Source organism: Phocoena sinus, chromosome 11 (assembly GCF_008692025.1).
Source record: "Phocoena sinus isolate mPhoSin1 chromosome 11, mPhoSin1.pri, whole genome shotgun sequence".
NCBI lineage: Eukaryota > Metazoa > Chordata > Mammalia > Artiodactyla > Phocoenidae > Phocoena > Phocoena sinus.
In genome coordinates, this window is record NC_045773.1 from 12,818,568 (window position 1) to 12,839,054 (window position 20,487).

General features: G+C 42.1%; 1 protein-coding gene across 1 annotated transcript in view; it reads right to left on the minus strand.

Moving 5' to 3' along the window:
• Positions 1–244: 244 nt before the first annotated feature.
• The window catches only part of CNTN4 (contactin 4), a 984,995-nt gene continuing 964,752 nt past the window's right edge, over positions 245–20,487 (minus strand). The window contains exons 18-25 of the mRNA XM_032650303.1: positions 19,304–19,453; positions 17,509–17,579; positions 16,216–16,450; positions 14,149–14,261; positions 13,393–13,579; positions 12,854–12,966; positions 5,292–5,460; positions 245–2,904 (exon numbers count right to left, since the gene is read on the minus strand). Of these exons, the coding sequence (XP_032506194.1) occupies positions 2,804–2,904; positions 5,292–5,460; positions 12,854–12,966; positions 13,393–13,579; positions 14,149–14,261; positions 16,216–16,450; positions 17,509–17,579; positions 19,304–19,453 (1,139 nt within the window). The 3' untranslated portion in view covers positions 245–2,803. The remainder of the gene's footprint in view (positions 2,905–5,291; positions 5,461–12,853; positions 12,967–13,392; positions 13,580–14,148; positions 14,262–16,215; positions 16,451–17,508; positions 17,580–19,303; positions 19,454–20,487) is intronic.

Consider the following 20,487-nt stretch of genomic DNA (forward strand, 5'->3'; position numbering starts at 1 on the left):
AGGTGTCCACGGGGCACTGTTAAAAAACATCTTGAGCTCGGTCAGACTCAGCTAATCCAGGGCCTCATGTATCAGATGATGAAGCTGAGAGATTAAAGGACTTTTTCAAGGCATCAAGTCAGAAGCCAGGCCTTCTGACACTTTCTGCCACCTTGCAAAATAGTGACACAGTCTCCTCTGATTGGTTCGCTAGGGCACACAGGTAGGCAACTGATGCAAAATGCTACTTCAAAGACCCTTTCGATCAATTAAACAATGATTATTTATTGCAAGGCACTGTGCTAGGCACTATGGAGAGTACATGGAAGATAAGACCAAAGTCCCTGCCCTCAAGGAGCTTACAGTCTAGTTGGGAAGACAAGGCATACATACAAGGAAAATTAAGTAACAATACAGGAGTTAAGTTAAAATGCAAGATAACAGTACAAGAGATTTCCAAAAGTAGTACCTGATTAATTACTAAATGAGGGGTATCGACAGGGCTTACAGCTCATTCAGAGGAAGGATGTCACCAAGGACTGGAGTGTGGGAAGGCTTCACAGACGAGCCTACCCTAGGACAGTGGGGATTCAGGTGATAAAGAACAGTGGGGGGTATTTCAGGAAGGGGCAACCAGATGCCCAAAAGGCACAGAGGTGAGGCCAAAAGCAAGCAGTGTTCAGGGGCCAGTGAGGACTCTGTATGGCCGGGTACAGAGTTAAGCTGTTATTACATTAAGAAGGGCCTCAAGTTTAGATTCTATCCTTTTAGCAGTGGGGTTGGGGAAACCTTAAAACAACAGATAGCCTTAGGTTAAATACAGAAAAGACTTAGCTAATGCAGAGGATCTATTCAAGTTTGATCTTCAGGACATTTATTTGTGGATTTTTGTCCCTCTCTACCTCCAAAGAGGATTTGCAATGATGTTTTCAGGGTTGTCAATTCCAAAGGAAGAGCTCTGGGTCAACTAGCTTTGGATCGTGACCAGAGACTTCTGAGTCCCTCTATGATCTTAAATTATAACTAGCACAAGGGTGAGCTAACAAATTCCCTGACAGGCAGGCAGGAAAAATGCTCTCAAAAGACAAGTATCTTTACAAATGACAGAATATTTATTAACAATACCTTTAAAAAGAGATTACATATGCTAGATCACTGGTAAATATTTACACTGGGGTTGGGAACTACCTGGGGGTATCATTGTTTTTTCATTCATTTTATTATTTTGTTGATTTTTTTTGCACGTGATTTAAAATTTTGTTTTATTTTAACATAGAAGTAACCATATCAAACTAAGAAAGGAACACAGCTTGAAATACTGACAATATTTTTTTTCCAGTTACCACCCTAGTTTTTACACAAGTGGAATCCTGATTATGACTTTATTGGATAAATATAGCTAGAAGGTTGAAAAGTTAAGGAAAAATGACAAATTACAGGCAAATTTGAGCTCTCTGAGAAAGAAGTAAAGGTGGCAGCGTGTCTACATGTGAAAATTTTTATAGAAAATTTCATTGCCTTTTATATGCACTGTTTCACTAGTGTCAGCTTACAAAACCTCCCCCATTATTACAAACAGTTCTTTTCATAAGAATACAGTTTTGTTGATATTGTCATTTTCCAATGTGTGATTTTAAAACGTAGAAGATGAAGCTTGTAAAGCAATGAGGCTACCTATTGCAAAACAGGAGACTCATTGAGATACCACCACACCATTGTACTAAAGATCTTTTATAGAGTCATGAAAAAAATTCTTTGTGGCAGCTAGTTGCTGAAACAGGAGAAATCTGCCAGACTCCATACATAATTTTGATTCAAAAGAAGGGCTCTATTATTAAAGAGATACACATATTATCTATAAGAAATTTTGTAAAGAAGTTACGAATCCATCAACAGAGAATTACCCTTTTTGTTGTTAAATGTACATTCAAGACAGATACATTTAAAGATAGTAAAATTATCTTTTATCCTTTGAAAGACACGGTTGACTCTATTAACTTTTGGTCTATGTTACTACAGGATATTTAACTTCCAATGTCATGTCTAAGATAATGCTACTGCTACAAAGACAATGTTAACTGAGTTGAGGGAAAAGAAAGTCTTACCGTAGGAGGCTAAATTCAGGGATGGGAATATTGCACAAGGTGCCTCTTGGGCAAGTTAGTTTAGGTTTTGAGACTGCAGCCATTCCTGAAACCATCTCAGGTTGTGTTGAACAACAGAATTCACAGCAGGGCTGGAAAGCATATTGTACATGGCAGAACGACTTGATTCAGTACATTAGTCATCCCAAGAGTCATTTCCATACAGCAGCCTTGAGTTACAGACCAAGTCTTCAGCTGTTCTGCCACTAGACCCTTATAAAACTGTACAAGGAATCTGCGATGTACTTACCAAGGTGAGTTTCCAACTCTGTCTTTAAAGGAACTATTTTCAAATAATAACCATATGACTGTGTTGCCCATAGCATTTTACAGCAGAGGAAAAAAATTAATATCTACATTTCATGTTAACTTTAAAAAATTCTATAAAACACTAAATATATAATAAAAAATATGCATATAAGGACATATGTAAACTGCTTTGGTAACATCGTATTACAGATGTCTTCAGTGCATTGCAGAGTTTCCAAAGAAACTTCAGACAAAGCTAGATTGGCTTTGAGGAAGTACTGTAGAATGCCATTCCTAAAGAAGCAAAAAACATTTGTTTTTCCAGTAATAAGATGTACTTGAACAGCAATATTACTTCGTACTGGGTGTCTTCAAACAACTAGCTAAGCGCTGCTTATATTATAAACTGCAAGTCCTTTAGAGAACTGTTGTCATAAACTGGACCTGGCTGTGAGGGAGATCATGATCGTACTGATGGCCGACAGCGTGCACGCGTTGGAAGTGGACGGCCCCGCTCCTCTTGCATAGGCATCTGGAGAGAGAAGAAATTTACTCACCTCAGCAACAAAGGGAGGCGGGGCCCCAGGGCTTTTGGAAACCGAAGAACTATCTGAAGTCTACTGGAAATGACCATCTCTTGTTGACTTTTTCAGTCTCAGTTCTATGATCCCCTAGCTATGAACCTGGGAGCAGGTGGGGGACATCTCTGGATCTCTGTTTAAGCATCTGTAAAAGGAGGGTGTCCCCCTCTAACATGAGAAGAAACTTCAATATGACTGGTAACATTACTGATAAACACTACGATATCAATGATGCAGCAAAATAAACATTGATGTTCCCTTTCGAATTCAAGCTTAATGCTGGGCACAGAGCCACATGACATTTAATTCCTATAAAAACCCTGAAGACCTCTGGTATGGTTATCACACCATTTAACTGCTAAGGAAATGGGGGCCCAGAGAAGTAAGATAAGTCTAAGATTACCCAGTTAGTAAATAACTGAATTGGGATTCCAACTCATGTCTGTCTAAACATACCTCTTTTTTTTTTTTTTTTTTGCCCAACAAGATAATCTCAATCCTCTTAAAACTTTTTCTTATACATCTTACATTTTTTCACAGTAAGAAGTTACCAACTGTCATTTGAGGTTTTATCAAGATCGTAAGATCTCTGACCAACAAAATGGAAAACCTCTTGAGAAAGAGATCATGTTTTGCTCACAGTTACATCCTTATCATCTAATAATTTTACCAATAAAATTGCTTAAAATGTTTTTGTAATGAATTAAACCAAGAATCATCAGTCAGTCTTTAAAAAAAAAAATCCTTGCAATGATAAGCAAGTATGAAGTCAGATTTAAAGAAGGTGAGATAAATTAATCCCAAAACAAATTCTCATCTTGTGTTTTTTTGGCCTGGAGATAATTTCCACATCTCACCATAAATCTGGTTCCTTCCAACAGAAGTTAAGAGTCCTCTTCTGATATGTAGAAACCAATTCTCCCCAGTGTTTTAAAAGACAAAAATGCCTTTAGTGTTTGTATGCAAAAAAGGTGCAGTAAATATAAACCTCATCTGGAAACTGGCAAATTACTCCTGAATTCGGAGCATGTCTTGGGGCAGCCTTGGTTTCCCACCTGAAGTCCTGTTCTATTGTCCATTAACATTAACAAGTGCTTATTCAGAAGAAGGGTGAAATGACCATTAAACATTTTGTTTTCTGATTTGAGGCATCCAAATTTTATAGATGTAATTAAAATGGCTTAGTGGATGCTTTACTAAAACTTGATATCAGCAAGAATACTAGACCCTTTCCTCATCTGAAAACTACTATGATGGACACTTGGCAAAGGGGCTGAAGCTCAGAACTCTGTAGTGAGGGTTGCCCATGATTTAAAATATCGTATCTCCACTGATGGCTTGAAAGTTCCTATCTCCAGCCTTCACTGAACCCCTTATCTCTAGACTGTTAAATCCAAAGGCCAATGAAAATCTATACTTAGATACCTAATGGCAATCTTATACTTTTTATTATTGTGGTAAAATACACATGACGTAAAAGTTACCATTTTAAAGTGTACAATTCAGTGACATTAAGTTCACTCCAATGCTGTACAACCGGGACTGTAAGCTAGTTCCAGAACTTTTTCATCATCCGAATGGAAACCCAGTACCCGTTAAGCCACAATTCACACCGCTGGCCAGTCACTACCAGCCACTAATCTGCCTCTATGGATTTGCCTGTTCTGTTTTTTTTTCTTTTAATTTCAAATAAATAAAATCATACAAAAAAAAACCCCCAAAAATAATATGCTGCTGAGATATTTGCAAACATAGTATTTGAAAACTAAGTTGAATGTATTTGGCTCAAAAAAGAACACACTCTTCAACAGTCTTTGTAAACAAAGATAATCTTGACTATCTGTAGACATGTGCATTTATGTACATATGTTACATACGCATGTTCAAAATAAACAGTGTCAAGTTCAAAATATTTTTGGCCAAAGACATTATATTGTGTCACTACGGAGAGGTTTCCAGAGCATTTTAAAGAACGCTTTGCTTGTTCTTCCTGAGTCATGCTTTTAACTTTCTAAGCTGTAATTTTGGGGTTATTGTACATGCAAACTACATGGGTCCACATGGAAAAGCCTGGGTGACTGATTTGGGGCTGCTTTAACCTGATCTTTGATAGCCAGCTGATTAAATCAGTCAAAACTAGTCAAACTGTCTTCTGCACAAAACTACCTGAGGTCAGCAAATACCAGTAGTCTGAGGAAGGGGGATAGTATCGTCCATTTTTATTTTAGCTTTTTTTTTTTTTTTTTTTCGGGCTTAATTTCACCCTAGCCCTGACTCACTGGGAAGCTTAGGAGATAGGGCAGACAGGGAGAAGGGAGGCAAAAAAAGACATTCTTACTTGATATCTTTGGAATTCGAATCTGTTCACTGCTGCTGCCATCTCCTCCATCACTGAATGGCTTAATTTCTATTATATAATCTTCATCAAAAGGCAAAGAAAGCTCCACTGATGTTTCATTTGTTTCAATGACAGATGTGCTGCTTTGTCTGCTCCATCTGTACAAGACCTGCCAATATGGAAAGAACAGGTATCACCTGCTGTCCTCACAAAGGCCCCAAGGAGGGAGCATTCCTTCACTTTCACCTCTGGGCACCAGTGAAATGCGGGGACGCCGAGGTTGTCAGGCTGCCCACTTGCATTTGGAAGGCTCATTTAATAGCGAGGGGCATGTCTGCAGCCACCACTGATTTCATTATGAGGAAAGAGTTTAAAGCGCTGTGCAGCATGGCAGCGGGGCTAGCATGAGTCTAACGACGTGCTGTGTGGCCTCATGTAGCCTCTGGAAGGTCAGTTAACACACATGGAGAAGGTGGATGTACAGAGCTCAGTTACGCATGAGGGTCTTTGGCATGAGGACAGACTTGGCTGCTGTGTGACCGTGGCCCACTTACTTTCCCGCTCTGAGCCTCACTGCCCACCCCACATCTGTAAAACGGGGACAATAACACCCACTTTTCTGGGAAGTCTTTACAATTGCACAGGACTGAATAAAATGAAGGGCTCAAAGGAAGCATGTAAGAAACAGTATCTATGAAGCCTTAAAAGGAACAAAAGGTACAAACATACACAGCAAAGGTTAGAAGCAAAAAGTAAGGTGTAAAAATCAGGCCAAAAGTTATCATTATTATTAATCCTTTGGAAAGAGGACATTTCAGAACAGGGAGAGCATCTCTGAAAGACAAGTGCTATAACCCCCCGAGGACACTGGACCGCTTTTTCAGCTACACAGAAAAGAGGGAATGTTATGGGGCAATTACTCTCACTCTAGAAGTGTCTGTAGCTTCAACAGTGCCACTCATGTAGCTTCAACAGTGCCACTCTTTGTTCCCCTTCTTGGTTTCCTCTGGGTCAGAGACTAGGCTGGTAGTTCGTGTGAAGAGATAGGCAACTAGCTCTCTTGAAAATACATTCACCACCTGGCATTGCCTACTGTGGTCACCAACAATTCCCACCAGGAACAAAAGATAAAGGCCCAGAGAGGTGCACCTGCCTTTCTGGATATGATAATTGTGACGAGAACTGTCCCACAAATACTTTCTGATGTTTACAATGAGCCAGGCACTCTATTGACATGACCATATTTAACTGCCACAACAACCTGACAGGACAGGCACAGTTATTCTTTTCTGCAGATGAGGAAACTGAGGCCCAGAGATGTCACAGAGCTGGTGAGTGGTAAGATGAGGGTTCCTAAGCCTGTACTCTTAAATCACCATAACCCATCATTTCTCTTGACAATAAAAAAAAAAAAAAATAGGGTTGGGTAACATGAATGGTTCTGGTCCTGGCTGTGTGTTAGAAGCACCTGGGGAGCTTGTAAAAAATACTGAGGCTGCAGGCCACTGGTTCTCAACAGGGGTGGGAGCGGGGAGGACCAGTTTGGTTCCCTGGGGCATCTGGCAATGTCTGCAGACATCTTCTGTTGTCACAACGGATGGGTGGGTCCTCCTATAACGCAGAGGACAGTCCCCACAACAGAGAATTATCCAGCTCAAAGTGACACCAGTGGGGAGGTTGAGAAATCCTTCTCCAGCCTCGCCCCAGCCCTCCTGAGTCAGGCTCCATAGCAGAAGGGTCCAGGCCGTGACACATCGTTAAGAAAGATCTTCAGGGGATGTTCATTCAGTGAATCATGAATGAGATCAGCGTTCTCCAACCTGAGCCTGCATCAGAGTTGCCTGGAGGGCTTATTAAAACACAGAACACTGGGCTCCACCCCAGAGTTTCTGATTTAGTGGGTTTCAGGTGGAACTTGAAAAATCTGCATCTCTAACAAGTTCCCAGGTAACACCATTGCCTCTGCTCCAGAGACCACACTTTGAGAACCACAGGACTGGCTCCTCTTTCCCTAAGACCCACTGTAAATTCTGATTGGCTGAGGTCAGAGACATAGGGTTACCCGTCTCTACCACTGCAAAAAAAAAAAATCAAACACAAGTGAAATTCATAAAATTCCCTTAAAACGGTTTAGATCCCATTTGTTTCCTGGCATTTCATCACCTTTATTTATGTCTCTCTAATACAAGGTGGAAAACACAATTTCCTTGAGGTGGAAAGATTCATAAGCGTCCCCCTTCCTTCTCAGAGCATCCCCTCACTAATGATCAGGCTCAAATAAATCCTGAGGCACATTCAGGACTGTCACAGCATCTCATCATGGCCCTTCAGGAACATGAGCTGGCTGATGGGATGCAAGGGCACACCTGGCTTTGAGGAATAAATTGCTTCTTTGATTCAGCTCTGCCAGAGCACAGAGGATTCAACTAGTTTCAACTGTAAATCCAAAAGAAAGACTTCCAGGAAGAAACTGCCCTTTTATCAGCATTGCTTATCAGTCTTCTAATGATGGGGACTGCAGTGGCACCTAAATAAAGGCCTGTAAAACCTTTATTTACACTAAACACTTGGTTCAGCTGATTGACTTAAAGGCTGTGCTTGCATTTCCTATAATCCAGAGTGGAAGACACAGAGGAAGAGTGAATTTGTGAGAATACTGATAATAGAATCAAACGTTATTGAATGCTTACTATGTGTTTGAACACTTTATATTCTATGTGCTAATATAGATTACCCCTTGAGGTAGGCACTGTTATTATTCTGATTTTAAAGATGAGAAATCTGAGACCTGGAGGTGTTTAGCAATGTGCCCAGGGTCTCATGGCCAGTAAGTGGGGGATCCAGCATTCAAACCCAGGCAGTCTGGGTTCACAGCCTATATTCGTAACTGAGACCAGCTTGGCCACCACTGTGGGCAACTTGCTTCCCCTCTCTGGTCTCTGTCTTCATGAATGCAAAACAAGGGGGGTTAGATCATAGAAAGCTCGTGGCCCATGGGTAACATTTGGCCTGCATATTTTAACTATTGGGCCCTTAGTGGGTTTACATTTTTTTTTTTTTTTTTGAGTTAGATGTCAACATGTACAAACCAAGAAACTATACATGATAAAGTTTTGGGTTCTACTAAAAACTGGAAGATATGGCCACACTGGTCTACATTCCTGTCTGGCAATAATTGGCTGGAGCTGAGAAGCTGATGCCTATCCTGGACCATCACAAGCTCTGTAGCTTATCACACTCTCCAACACTTCCTATTGTGTCACATGGGCATGTATCTACCTCAGGACCTTTGCATATCCTGTTCACTATGCTTGGAACACTCTCAGAGAGCTGCCTATCTTATTCTCTCCTTTTTTCATGGCCCAATTGAAATGTCACCTCTTGATAGAGCCTTTCCCTGTGCTTTATTTAAAATAATGTCTCTCCTATCTATCCCATGGCACTGCCTATTCTCCTCACTCTTGGTACTACTTTATTACTTCTCTTGGTACTACTTTATTACCACTTGATCTATTTGCTTCCTGATGGCAGGCAGAATAGCTGAGTGGTTAAAAGGTGGGACTCTGGATCCATACTGCCTGTGTTCAGAGCACAGGTCTTCAGTATACTAGCTGTGTTAACAACACTGTACCATATACTTGAATGTTGCTAAGAAAGTAGATCTAAAATGTTCTCACCACAAACAAGGAATGGTAATTATGTGATGGGATGGAGGCATTAGTAAATGCTATGGTGGTGATCTTTTTGCAATATATAAAGGTATCAAATCAACACACTGTATACCTTAAACTTACACAATGTTATATGTCAAGTGTATCTCAATAAATCAGTGAAAAAAATACTAGCTATGTGAAATAGGCAAGTTACTAAACTCTATGCCATGGGTTCTTCATCTATAAAACTGGGGCTAATAACTGCACCTACTTCATGGGTTATTACAAAATTAAGAATTAAAACAGTGCTTGGCACGTATACTGACAGTATGTATTGAAAGGATTAAGCTAACTGAATTCCTTTACATAACCTGCCTGGCTCTGTAGACAGTTTAGTTTGTGATACTGAAACCAGACGCTCTCTTTTTAGCTCAAGTATAATAAAGTAGCTTGACACTCTGTGCTGAAAGAATACTTTGCGCCTTAAACTTTCTAAAGTCAACTTCTGTTCGAGACTATTTACGCAAGCAGAAATCCCACGAATCTCAACAGTTTAGGTAGAAAACCAAACACACACACACATACACACAGATGTATAATTTTTACAGAACTATATATATCCCTGAACGTTAACATTGTATATGTAGCATTTCAATATCTATAACCAGTTACAGTGAGATTCCTTGGGATCTAAATGAGGATGTGTAGGGAGTCTGGCTCCTCCAGTCCCAGCCCTAAAGGGCAGGGAAGGAATTGAGTCGAACTGGAAATCAAAAGTCACAAAGGGCCCTTTACTACCACCTGGTCTAACCTTGTTAATCCTCTTTCCTCTACTGTCAGCCCATGTGGTTTCTGCAGCATTTTACACACTTCATACCCAGCCATGAGTGATGCTTCCTAAGGCATGAAATTCCCAACTCGGAGGTGCCACTCTATTTTTCATAGATATAGTTTAGATCTAACGTGAAAAACCATATTTGGGGGAAAAAAAAAGCCTAAATCCATGGCTCTTGCTGTGTTGTCTTTTTATTTTTTTTCCTGAGATAGTCTGTTCTTTCCTTGATTTCTGGATAGGACTCTATCTTAAGCTGTGGTGTCCTTTTTGTTTCTTTTCTTTTTCTTTCTTTTTTTTTTTTAATTAAGTCTGTGGTTGAGCCCTTGTGATGAATATGTTAAATAAATACATTTTGGATCCCCCCCATACCAAATTAGCCTATATCATCCGATCTGCTGCTCACATCTGAAAAGGTTCCATGCTCTCCAGTTGTAATTTGTTCCAATGTTTTTTTCTAGCTCTATAGAAATAAAAAGTTTCCCCAATTCTCCGTGAAGCCCCAGTTCTTTTCTGGGAGCTGAATACTGCCGTGTTGGCCTTATACTGCTTGATTCCACCACACCTGCCCGATTCTGTGCTGCTCAGGGGAATCTTCTAAATGTCTGCAAAAGTGTCTGTTGAATTTTAAAATATATATATAAGAAGGGCCTCCTTGGAAAAGTGCTACCAAGACAAGCTCATACGAGAGTTTCTGAGAGGGGGCAGGAAGACAAAGAAGTAGCAACAAAATAATACTCATTTTCCAAGTTTTCTTCTAAAAATGCCTATAATCTTTTAGACCCAGTTCACTGAAGTAAAATTCAACTTGCATACAGATCCCTGCCCTGTGAAAGCTGAGGGCACTCCAAGTCACTTTACTCAACGGCCTTCAGTTTTCACGTCTGCGAAAGGAAGGGCTTTGGCTGAATGATCTTCAGGATTTCTTGCCCGACTAACATTTTGCTTGGTTCCCTGAAGTACTTTAGGCAGCTCCCTGCCTTTCAAATTTATTTCAGCACCAGCTTCAACATGAGCTTAAAATCTAGTAAGAGGTTCACTCATGGAACTTGTGCCCCTCCACAGGGACTCCTAAAGCTTTCTGAATTTTTATTGGGGTTTCTCTCTCTGTTCTACTGGGCGACACTGGAAGCAGGGAGGAAGACTTTCTCGCTCCCGTTTTTTTTTGTTGTTGTTTGTTTTTTCACTCTCCTCCTTGGTTTGGTTAAATTAATTCGTCCCAGATCACATCTGCATCTCTCTCGTGCCGTGTTCAGTCCCGGCAGTGTTAGCCTGGGTCAGACCCCAAAGTTGCAAGGTCTGCCTTCACTTTTGCCTTCTTTCTTTGCTTTCTTTGAGCCTACGCTCTCCTCTCTCATCTTCCAGCCTACCAAACCCCACATCTCTCTCGTCTTACATAAAACTGATCAGATGAACTCTTTCCCATTATGTCTCACTAAGAGACTAATGATTCAGGAGTTCAAGGAATGAGGGCTCCCTTTAATACCACCATAGTGAATGCATCCTTGGCTTGAGAAATCATGGGGACCATTCAGGCGCTGTGCTCGTGAGGTCCACAGTCTGGGGATTCACAATAAGTCATCAGCCAATTACAATTACCCGAGAGGATGGAAAGTACTTTAAAAAAATCTGACAAATAGCGAGAGCTCTGGCCATCAGGGAAGGCTTCTCATCTTAGACCCGAAAGATGAGTGGCTGATTAAGGATGCAGATGTAAGAGGCGGCAGTCCCAGGGAGACGGAATAGAGATGCAAAGGCCCAGGGGAAAATGAAGATACTGGAAGATTTCTCCTTTAATAAAAGGGAAATGCAGTCCCAGAAAGGTTACATGATTTACCTAAAGTCACATAATGACTAGAGCACCAAAATGTGGTCGTTTTTGCTCTATTCTGTAAGACCCTTCCAGAAAGTTTGCTTTTACAAAGGGATCCAGTGAAAGGTCTGAAGATTAGTTCTTAGGGAATGTTTCTCTGCTGGCAGAATACAAATCACTGTGCCACATGGATGAAGGAAAAATAGCCCATAGCAGCGAGGGTTTCTGAATCCCTCTCTAATCACATCACCTAAGGCTCTATGGCCTACTATGTCAACTCCCAATTCCAGCCCTGGCTTTACTAACTGTAACTAATGCCTGACAGCACTGTCACTATGCTGCATCCAAAAATGTCACCAAATAGCAGCCTGCAGGCTTGATGCATCCTGCAGACTAGTTTTGTTTGGCCTGCATTGTCTCAAATGTTGTTTCAAAGTAAAACAAAACAAGATACTTAAAAGGCCCTTTAATTGTGGCACCAGGGCTACATCCATTTTCTTTTCTAGTTCTTTAAAGTCAGGCTAACGTTTATGGGATCAGGCAAACGAATGTCCTAAAAAATCCTTGTGTATATGTATGTATATGTACGTACGTGTGTGTGTGTGTGTGTGTGTGTGTGTGTGTGTGTGTGTGTGTATACATACCCCTAACAATAGGAACATGAACAAAAGAGATTAACCATTAGTAATAGGGAGAAGTTACTACTGTTGATTAAAAATACCATCAAGACAAGCACAGAACAAAACTGACAGTAGAAATGTTTAAAATGTGGTTCTTCATGATTTTTTGGAGACCCAACCACAGGGTCTTTAACTATTTCTGATTGTCCCTGCCTGAGCCCGAAGTATAGGCGATTCTCTAAATCCTGACCAGCTGTCATGGGCTGTTGACAAAACTCAGACCAAACCACTTTGGTGCTTGGGAGAAAGAGGCTGCCAGAGCGCTGTCAGGGAGAGAGAGGACAGGGTACTTTTTTTTTTTTTTTCGCGGTACGTGGGCCTCTCACTGTCGTGGCCTCTCCCGCTGCGGAGCACAGGCTCCGGACGTGCAGGCTCAGCGGCCATGGCTCACGGGCCCAGCTGCTCCGCCGTACGTGGGAACTTCCCGCACCGGGGAACGAACCCGTGTCCCCTGCATCGGCAGGCGGACTCTCAACCACTGCGCCACCAGGAAAGCCCCGAAGACAGGGTTCTTAAGATTCATGAGAACAGTCTGTCCCCACTAACAGCAGGAGTAGGTGCCTCTGCAAAAAGAAATTACCCACTTTGTATCCTTTTACTTCCGACTCATTATCCAGGGCCTTCACTTGATCCCAATTCAGGATAATTTTGGAGTCCGATGAATTCCATATGATGTTTCCGGGGGGTTGACTTGGCGCTGTAAAAATTTAAGATATACGAAGTCACAGATTATTAAATCTCAATGGATTCTGAGGAATATCTCCTTCCTAGAATTTGAGAGTGGAGGCAATTTAACGGGCTATTGCACTAATATGTGTCTTCAAGGTCACTAAAATCTGACGAGATACAGCATTGCAAATGGAAAAAGATTCAGTCGGTCACCTAACATTTATAGCTAAAAGAAGTGGCCCTTCCCAGTGAGGAGAAAACATTTATCTTTCTGTCCTCCGGAGCAATGAATTTTGTATGGTATTCGGAAAGGTTCAGTTAAAATGCTAAGGTAAATCTGAATTTCCATAGTGATACCAATTAGTATGCAAATGATCGCTGGGAGGTGGGGATGGGAATGAGCTTGGAATGTTTGATGAATCTCTAAAATATTTCTGAGCAAGAATGTTCTTACGTGGCTTTCTGGTTGTCACGTTGACCGTCGCACTGGAGGGGCCTGTCCCTGCAGAATTATATGCCTTGACGGCTAAATGATACAGAGCGCTGCCTTTTAAGTTGGTGATTTTTGTTGATGTCTGATTTCCTATTGTTCGTATTTTTCGAGCATTTTCTTCTTTGTCATCATGTCTCCAGTATTTTACCTGAGAAAATAAAAAGGAAGACCTTGGATGTCATACCTATTGGGGATGTCTCCAACGTCATCAGGTGATTTTTTTTTAAATACAAGATTCTTATGACAGAGTTAATTTTCTATACAGCAAGTCATAAGCAGAGCTTTCAGAACCAAGAGCTTTGTGCGTGCTGAGAAATCGTCGATAATTACAAAGGCCCCCTTTTTGTTCTTAGCTTCGGAGTGAGATGGTAAACTGGCACAGTCATGGTTGGGTATTTCTCCCTTTTTCCCCACCTTGTTTTGAGCCCAAGTGATCCTCGGTGTATCAGAAGTCAAAGCTTATTTTGCCAACCATCTTATACATGCTTAGACCTGCATGTATTTAGACAGAGCTCTCTGGAGAGTACCATGGAAACGGGTAACCTCACAGTGGAATGCTCAGGGCTTCCATTCACGCCCCTTTAGAAACAACGATTCTCTAAAACAAATGCCTCTAAATGGAACTTTAGGTCTTTTTCCCATCAGAGGGTGTCTAGAAAGTTCTCATTGAGGGGTAGGGACCCTTTCCCAGAGCCAAGGCACCTGTCTCTTGCTTACCTCATACCCTTGTATCCGACCTCTATTCTTTTCCATGGGGGAGGCCCAGAAGACTTCAACATCTGTTGCAGAAAGACTTCTGGCAAAGATGTTGGCTGGTGCTTTGGTGGGTTCTGCAGATAAGTATGGAAAAAGTTATGACTCTACCAGCTGCATCAGAATAGGCTTCTAGATGCAAAGGCATCATATGGGCAAAGAATCAACGATTACAGAATAGTCCTTAGTGATTATGATCCAAACCCTCATTTTACAGAGAAACCATCATTAACAGCTGGGAGAGAATGGTGAGGGAGATGGTGGTGAAGAGACTTTTTCAGTCTTTGGCTTCTAAATTTAGGGGTAGGTGGAAGGGAAGTAACCCAGGACACGTAAGTTTAAGCACCACGTCTCATAGCCAGCAATTTATTTAACACACATCCTTCTTAATTAGCATTTGTCCTAGGTGAGAGTCATAGTCACTGGTTATGAAAATTAGACAGAAAAAAGGAGAGTCAACTGACTTGACTAAGTTTCAGGAGGGCCGGGTGACAGTTCAGTTCTGCACAGCCAGCTGCATGTCTTACGAGCTTGGCTGTACAAGTCATTTATGCTTTCTGGGCCTCAACCTCCTCAGCTGCAAAGGAGAGTGTGGACACAGTCTGTCCCCTAAATTTCAGTTCTTTTTGCCAGATTTTTGCCAGAGCTGTGCACCATCTTTATGTAAAGATTTTCCTTCAGTGGTCTTTCTTAATGAACAACTCAGGCATGTCGTGAGTTATAACACAAATGAAATCCTGGTTTTGATTTGATAGCTGTATTTTTTTCTGATGCAACTCTAATCAATATGTAAGTATTAAATAATTTTAAAGGTTCATCTAGTACGTTTACAGTCAACTTGTGTGCTCCCTCTGGAATGCACATTCTGTTCCAGAAAATGGTATACATGGAGAACCCTAAGGTTTTGTCTATTTATAACAACATGTGAATCTATTTATGTGTTAATTCATTCAGTATCTATTAGGGGTCTGTGTGTCATACACGTTTCGACACTGGCGACACAGAGGTAAAAAATAAATAGCCGGCCCTCAAGAAACACACAAAACTAAAATTCAAAATTCATAATACATTGAGATGAGAATTATAACAGAGTGATGTTAAGACACAAGGAAAAAGAGAAGCACCTCACTCCGTGGGCCTGGGGAAATGAGAGAAGACCTTGGTTGTTTGAGTTGAGTTTTGAAGGATGACCATGAGGTCACAAGGTGGGCAAAGCAGGGAACTTTAAGAGAAGTTGAAGCATATACTAGGGGCTCAAGCTTGTTTGGAGAATTGCAAGTCCTTTGGCTATGGTTGGAACATGGAGTATGCAGGGAAGAGGGGCAGGAGTTGAGGCAGAAAAGAGAGGTGGGGGCTAGATCATGGAGGACCACCGAGTCTAAGGGGCTGACTTTTTTAACTGGATGGAAGAATTCATTGCATCATCACTTACTCCAAGTCAGTGACTCAACTTTTAATATGGTCTCATTCTGAACATCACCTTTGAAACAATGAAGGTGAGCTCCGATGGAGATGAAGGCCATTAGGAGAGGTATTCTGAGAGCAGGGATGGCACAGAGGCAGTGAAAATGAGTGAGAACCCCTAAACATGATAACACCGGAGATGACAATGAGAGCAATCACACCGCTCTGTGACTTACTCTATTCTTTAATAACAGAATAATTTTTGAGTACAATGTGATTTATGAAAAAAACCATATTGAGAGGAAATACAAATTATATGTTGGCATTCACTTAAAGGCATAACATAAAATAGAATTCTGTTGAAAGTAATGTGATAAATACATAGACATGAAGATCTTATATGGTACCTGAGATTTTGGTCCTTAGCAGCGGAATTAATAAAGGATAAGCATTTGTTTTTATACACCACGGAGTTGCTGTCTTTCTAAGAGATCGGTGGTGGATAATGAACCATAGTTTTCATAGTACGCTTTTCTTGATTTAGGATATGCCTTCAGTTTACGGGTAGAGTGCTAAATCGATTGTACGTCCTGAAGTCAACTTCTCAGAATTGAAGAAACATCATACCTTCTTCTGCAGAATATACCACCGTGGTGGGACTGAAAGGGCCTTCTCCTTTATTGTTGAAGACGCCCACTTTCACCTCGAAGGGAGAGAAGGGATGCACGCTCTCATTCCTGAACACGTATCTGGAGGCGTCCGCGGAGGCCAGCACGGTCAGCATCCAGATCATTTTGCCATAAGGCCGGAAGGCCACCACGTAACCAAAGCCTCTGCCGTTCTGTAATTCCTCAGGGACCGTCTGGGAAGAAAGGGAGGCGGTCTTCAGAGGCTGCAGTACTTTGATGCACATGCTACATTGTTTTATTCCACTCCCCACCCCCACATACGCCCCTGTGTTCATGCTATCTTATTGGGGGCTTTGTCGAGAGTCTTCAATTTGGGATTTGCCATCAGTCTACCAGAGATATTCAGGGGGGATTGAAGCAGGGTTCAAAAAAATAATCAATGAAAACCTGCAGTGGAGAGCCTGGCTTCCTGATGGGGGAGACCCAGCTCTGAAACTGTAGGAAATGACTGTGGAAGGCAGTGGACAGTTGATCTAAAAAGCAACATTCCCAATGTGTACCATCTAGTAGGACCCTTCCTCCAGGGTCACACGGACACTCACTGAAAGAGCTCTCACCAAAGAAGTGAGGACCATCCTGGCTCAGGCAAGATCTTCCCTCTCAGCCCGGAAGTGCCGGGCTGGAAGGGGTGAGTGGTTTCTCTCACTGCTGGGGCTCTGGTTAAATGACAGATTGGAACTTCCGTGGCTGTTGCCTAGAATCCTTCAAAATCATTGTGGACTCTTTCTGAAACTATGACCTCCTGTCTCAAAATCAATTTTTAATAAAGTGGTGACTAACACACCTCTACGTTGGTGAAAAAATACTTTACACAAGAGGGCTCCTGCAGCAAAGCCAATCTTAGGAAATTGTGCTGGTACACAGAGTCTATTGTGGGCAGATGTTTTAAATCAATTGGCCTTGTGGTCATTCAGGAAAAAAAGAAAAACTGGTTTCTCTAAACCAGCCTTCTTTAATGTGCATATTATACATATATACATTTTTTCTTACGTTCTCTTCCCTTTCATGATTGTTTTTCCTGTGACCAACTGAATTAAAACTTGACTCCACAACTGATGGGCAAGCGCCATCTTTTCCTGCTAGCCATTCACGTGAGAGGGAGTGTTTGCACTCAAACGGATTTTGGCTGTTAAAAACAGAGAAGGCAACTTCCCATATACGTTTAACACAGAGTAAAATAATACAATAGCCTAGGCTAATGTATGTTCCTTTCGTTCTTTGATTCATTTACCTCCCAGGTTATAACCAGTTCAGATTTGCTGCCTCCGCCTCCACTGACGTTAGCTGGGGTGACTTCGGGGACTGTTCAGGAGACAAAAGAACAAGTCATGTCAGGTGGCAAAGGCCAAGAGGGCCAGCAAGGTTGCCTGGCTGAGGTGACTCAGTTTAAACAGATACTCGGATGCACACAGCTTTGTCTCCTGAGATCAGAAATTGTATGGTCGAGGGTCCCGAAGCATCAGCTCGCGGAAGTGAAACATACCCGGGAAACTGCTATTAGTTACCTCTTTCCCATTCAACAAGAGGCACACCTGTTATCTGACACGACTGAACAATGATTCAGCTCCACCCCTAGAGGCCAAAGTTCAGGGGGATGAGGAAAGGACTGAGGTTCTGGTTCTAAGGCTTGGGTAGGCATCTATGAACCACGTGGCGGTACACAAAGAAGTGATGATACACACTCTGCCCGTGCAGAGCTCAGAATCTAGTTGGAGGGTGGGAACACATGCAGGACGATTACAGAGCCATGTCGACAACCAACAACAGTGCGGCACAGACAGAACGGAGGAGTGCAGAGGCCTTCTTTTACAGGCCTCTTCTGTAAAAGAGGGCAAATTATGCTAGCTTTCCCCTCACGATTGCTGAGAGGAATTCATTACATTACGATTTTGGAGGGGAAAAGGAAGCATGGGGTTAGCTATGGTATCATCCTGTAATGAAAGACTCCAGACAGAATCTAAAAATGTCCGGCTGGGGCATAGATTTGGTGACTGGGAATGTCCCCTTGGATAAAGCCAACGAAATACAGCCAGATGGATTTGTGTCCAAGAGTAGGGTCAGAGTTTCCATTTGCTCTGGGGCCTTCCTCTTCCTTCAATAAACATTTGGCCTCATCGCAGCTGGGACCTTCACACACACCCACACTAGGCCTCCCACTCTATGTGAGACAAATACAAGGGATGCAGATGAATTTATGTTGTTCTCTCACTGTGCTCACCCAAGCTGCGTACACAGAAGCTGCTATAAAACTGCCGGCCAGGCTTGCGTGAATTACTAGGATGTTCCCAACCTTAGCTTTTGGGAAGGGTTTATACCCTAAGAAAATCTTACTGAACATTTCTGAAGAACTTATTCTTTGCCACTTGACATTTCTGTGAGTTGATTTCATTTGAAGTGTGGGTGTGCATTTGAAAAAATAATAATCCTGGTAGGAGAGCCTCGGTGACAAAGGAACCAGTGAAGAAAGACGTGGTGTTTGAGAGAACGAAGCAGAGTGTCTCGCCCTGTACCAGGGAACCCAAGGAAGAGTGAGAACGTAACTCTGGATTGAAACTCACTGCTGGGACTCACAGAGACAGAGAACAAGCTAGTGGTTACCAGTGGGGAGAGGGAAGGGAGGAGAGGCAACGCAGGGGTAGGGGAGTAAGAGGTACAAACTATTATGTACAAAATAAGCTGCAAGGACATATCACACAGGGGAATATAGCCAATATTTTATAATAACTATAAATGGAGTATAACCTTCAAAAGTTGTGAATCACCATATTATACACCTATAACTTATATAATATTGTACATCAACTATACTTCAATAAAAGTTAATATATAAAAATAAAAACAAAAACACCAACAAAATGATGAAACTCCCTGGTGGTAAAGCTGAGCATCTATTGGTCTCATTTCTGATGATCACAGTCACTCAGGGAAGGGTGGGCTAGCACAGAGCCTCATTAGGGCTGAAGTGCAGGGAGATTCAAAGCCTTTCCCTAAGGAACAGGAGCTCCTGTATCCTTGGTGCTACTCACGGGCCTCTTCTGTCCTCCGCTTCTCAGAGGGCTGACTGGGCTCCCCAATCCCAATCACGTTGGCTGCAACTGTGCGGAATTCATATTCGACCCAAGGGTTCAAACCCACCACAGTTGCTGTGAATGTCTTCCCATCAATGAGTTCTGGGACTGAAAGACATCAAAAGGTGAGCATGTTTCATAGGATTCCACGTTAGGAAGACAGGAACTTCTATCCATCATCGTCACCATCACTGTGTTCGGGGCACTGCTGCACGTCTGAGGGTAGCTGCACAAACAGCCCTTGCAGGGAGGTAATCCCAGACCTCTCTGTGCCAGACTAATAAACTCAAATCACACACCAGCAGATGCCATCACAAAAGACAGTCTTCAAAGCCCAAAGCTACTTGACCATAATCACTATTGTTCTCACCTCACCTGTTTTTCAGCATTTACTGTATCGGGCTGGGCATTATTGTTTAATCCTTCCAACTATCCTATGAGTAAGGTGAAATTATTCTCTTCATTTTTATAGATGAGGAAAACGTACCACATAAAGGTCAAGTGACTCGCCCAAGGTCATACTGGATTTGCACCTTTGTCTGACTGCATGGCTCAAGCTCTGTAACTTATTATAACAATGGAGTAATAATGTTATAAATCCACACAATTACTGTTAATGAACTGTGTTAGCATACCAAAAGAAAGAATCTGTAAACATAAAAGGAACGGCCCACGAAGAATAGAAAAAGAGTCGGAGAGGCAGAATTTGATAGGGTTCATCCAGCAGGATTTGGGGAAGGCCTCCCTTCACAGAGGACAGGGCCCCCTGCTTGATGCCACAAGCCATGGAGCTCTGGACTTGGCTTCTATGCTCACTGCACAACCTTTTGGGTTTTGAATTAATTACTATGAAGATTTCCCAATGGGCCCAGGAGACTCAGAGGGACGTCCCCTGTGACAAAGCTGAGGCCCCTGTGACTAAGCTTCAGTGGCTTCTAGCCTCCTTGGGACCACACTTATAGAGTCCTTCCCTCCAAAGGTGAAGAAAGTGCGTTCTGGAGTCAGACAACCTGGATTCTAGCCCTAACTCCACACTCAGTAGCCAAATGACCTTGGGCAAGTTGCTTCGCCTTTCCATGCCTTGGTTTCCTCACCATAAAATAAGGCTAATAACAATATCTATTCACAGTGCAGTTGAGAAC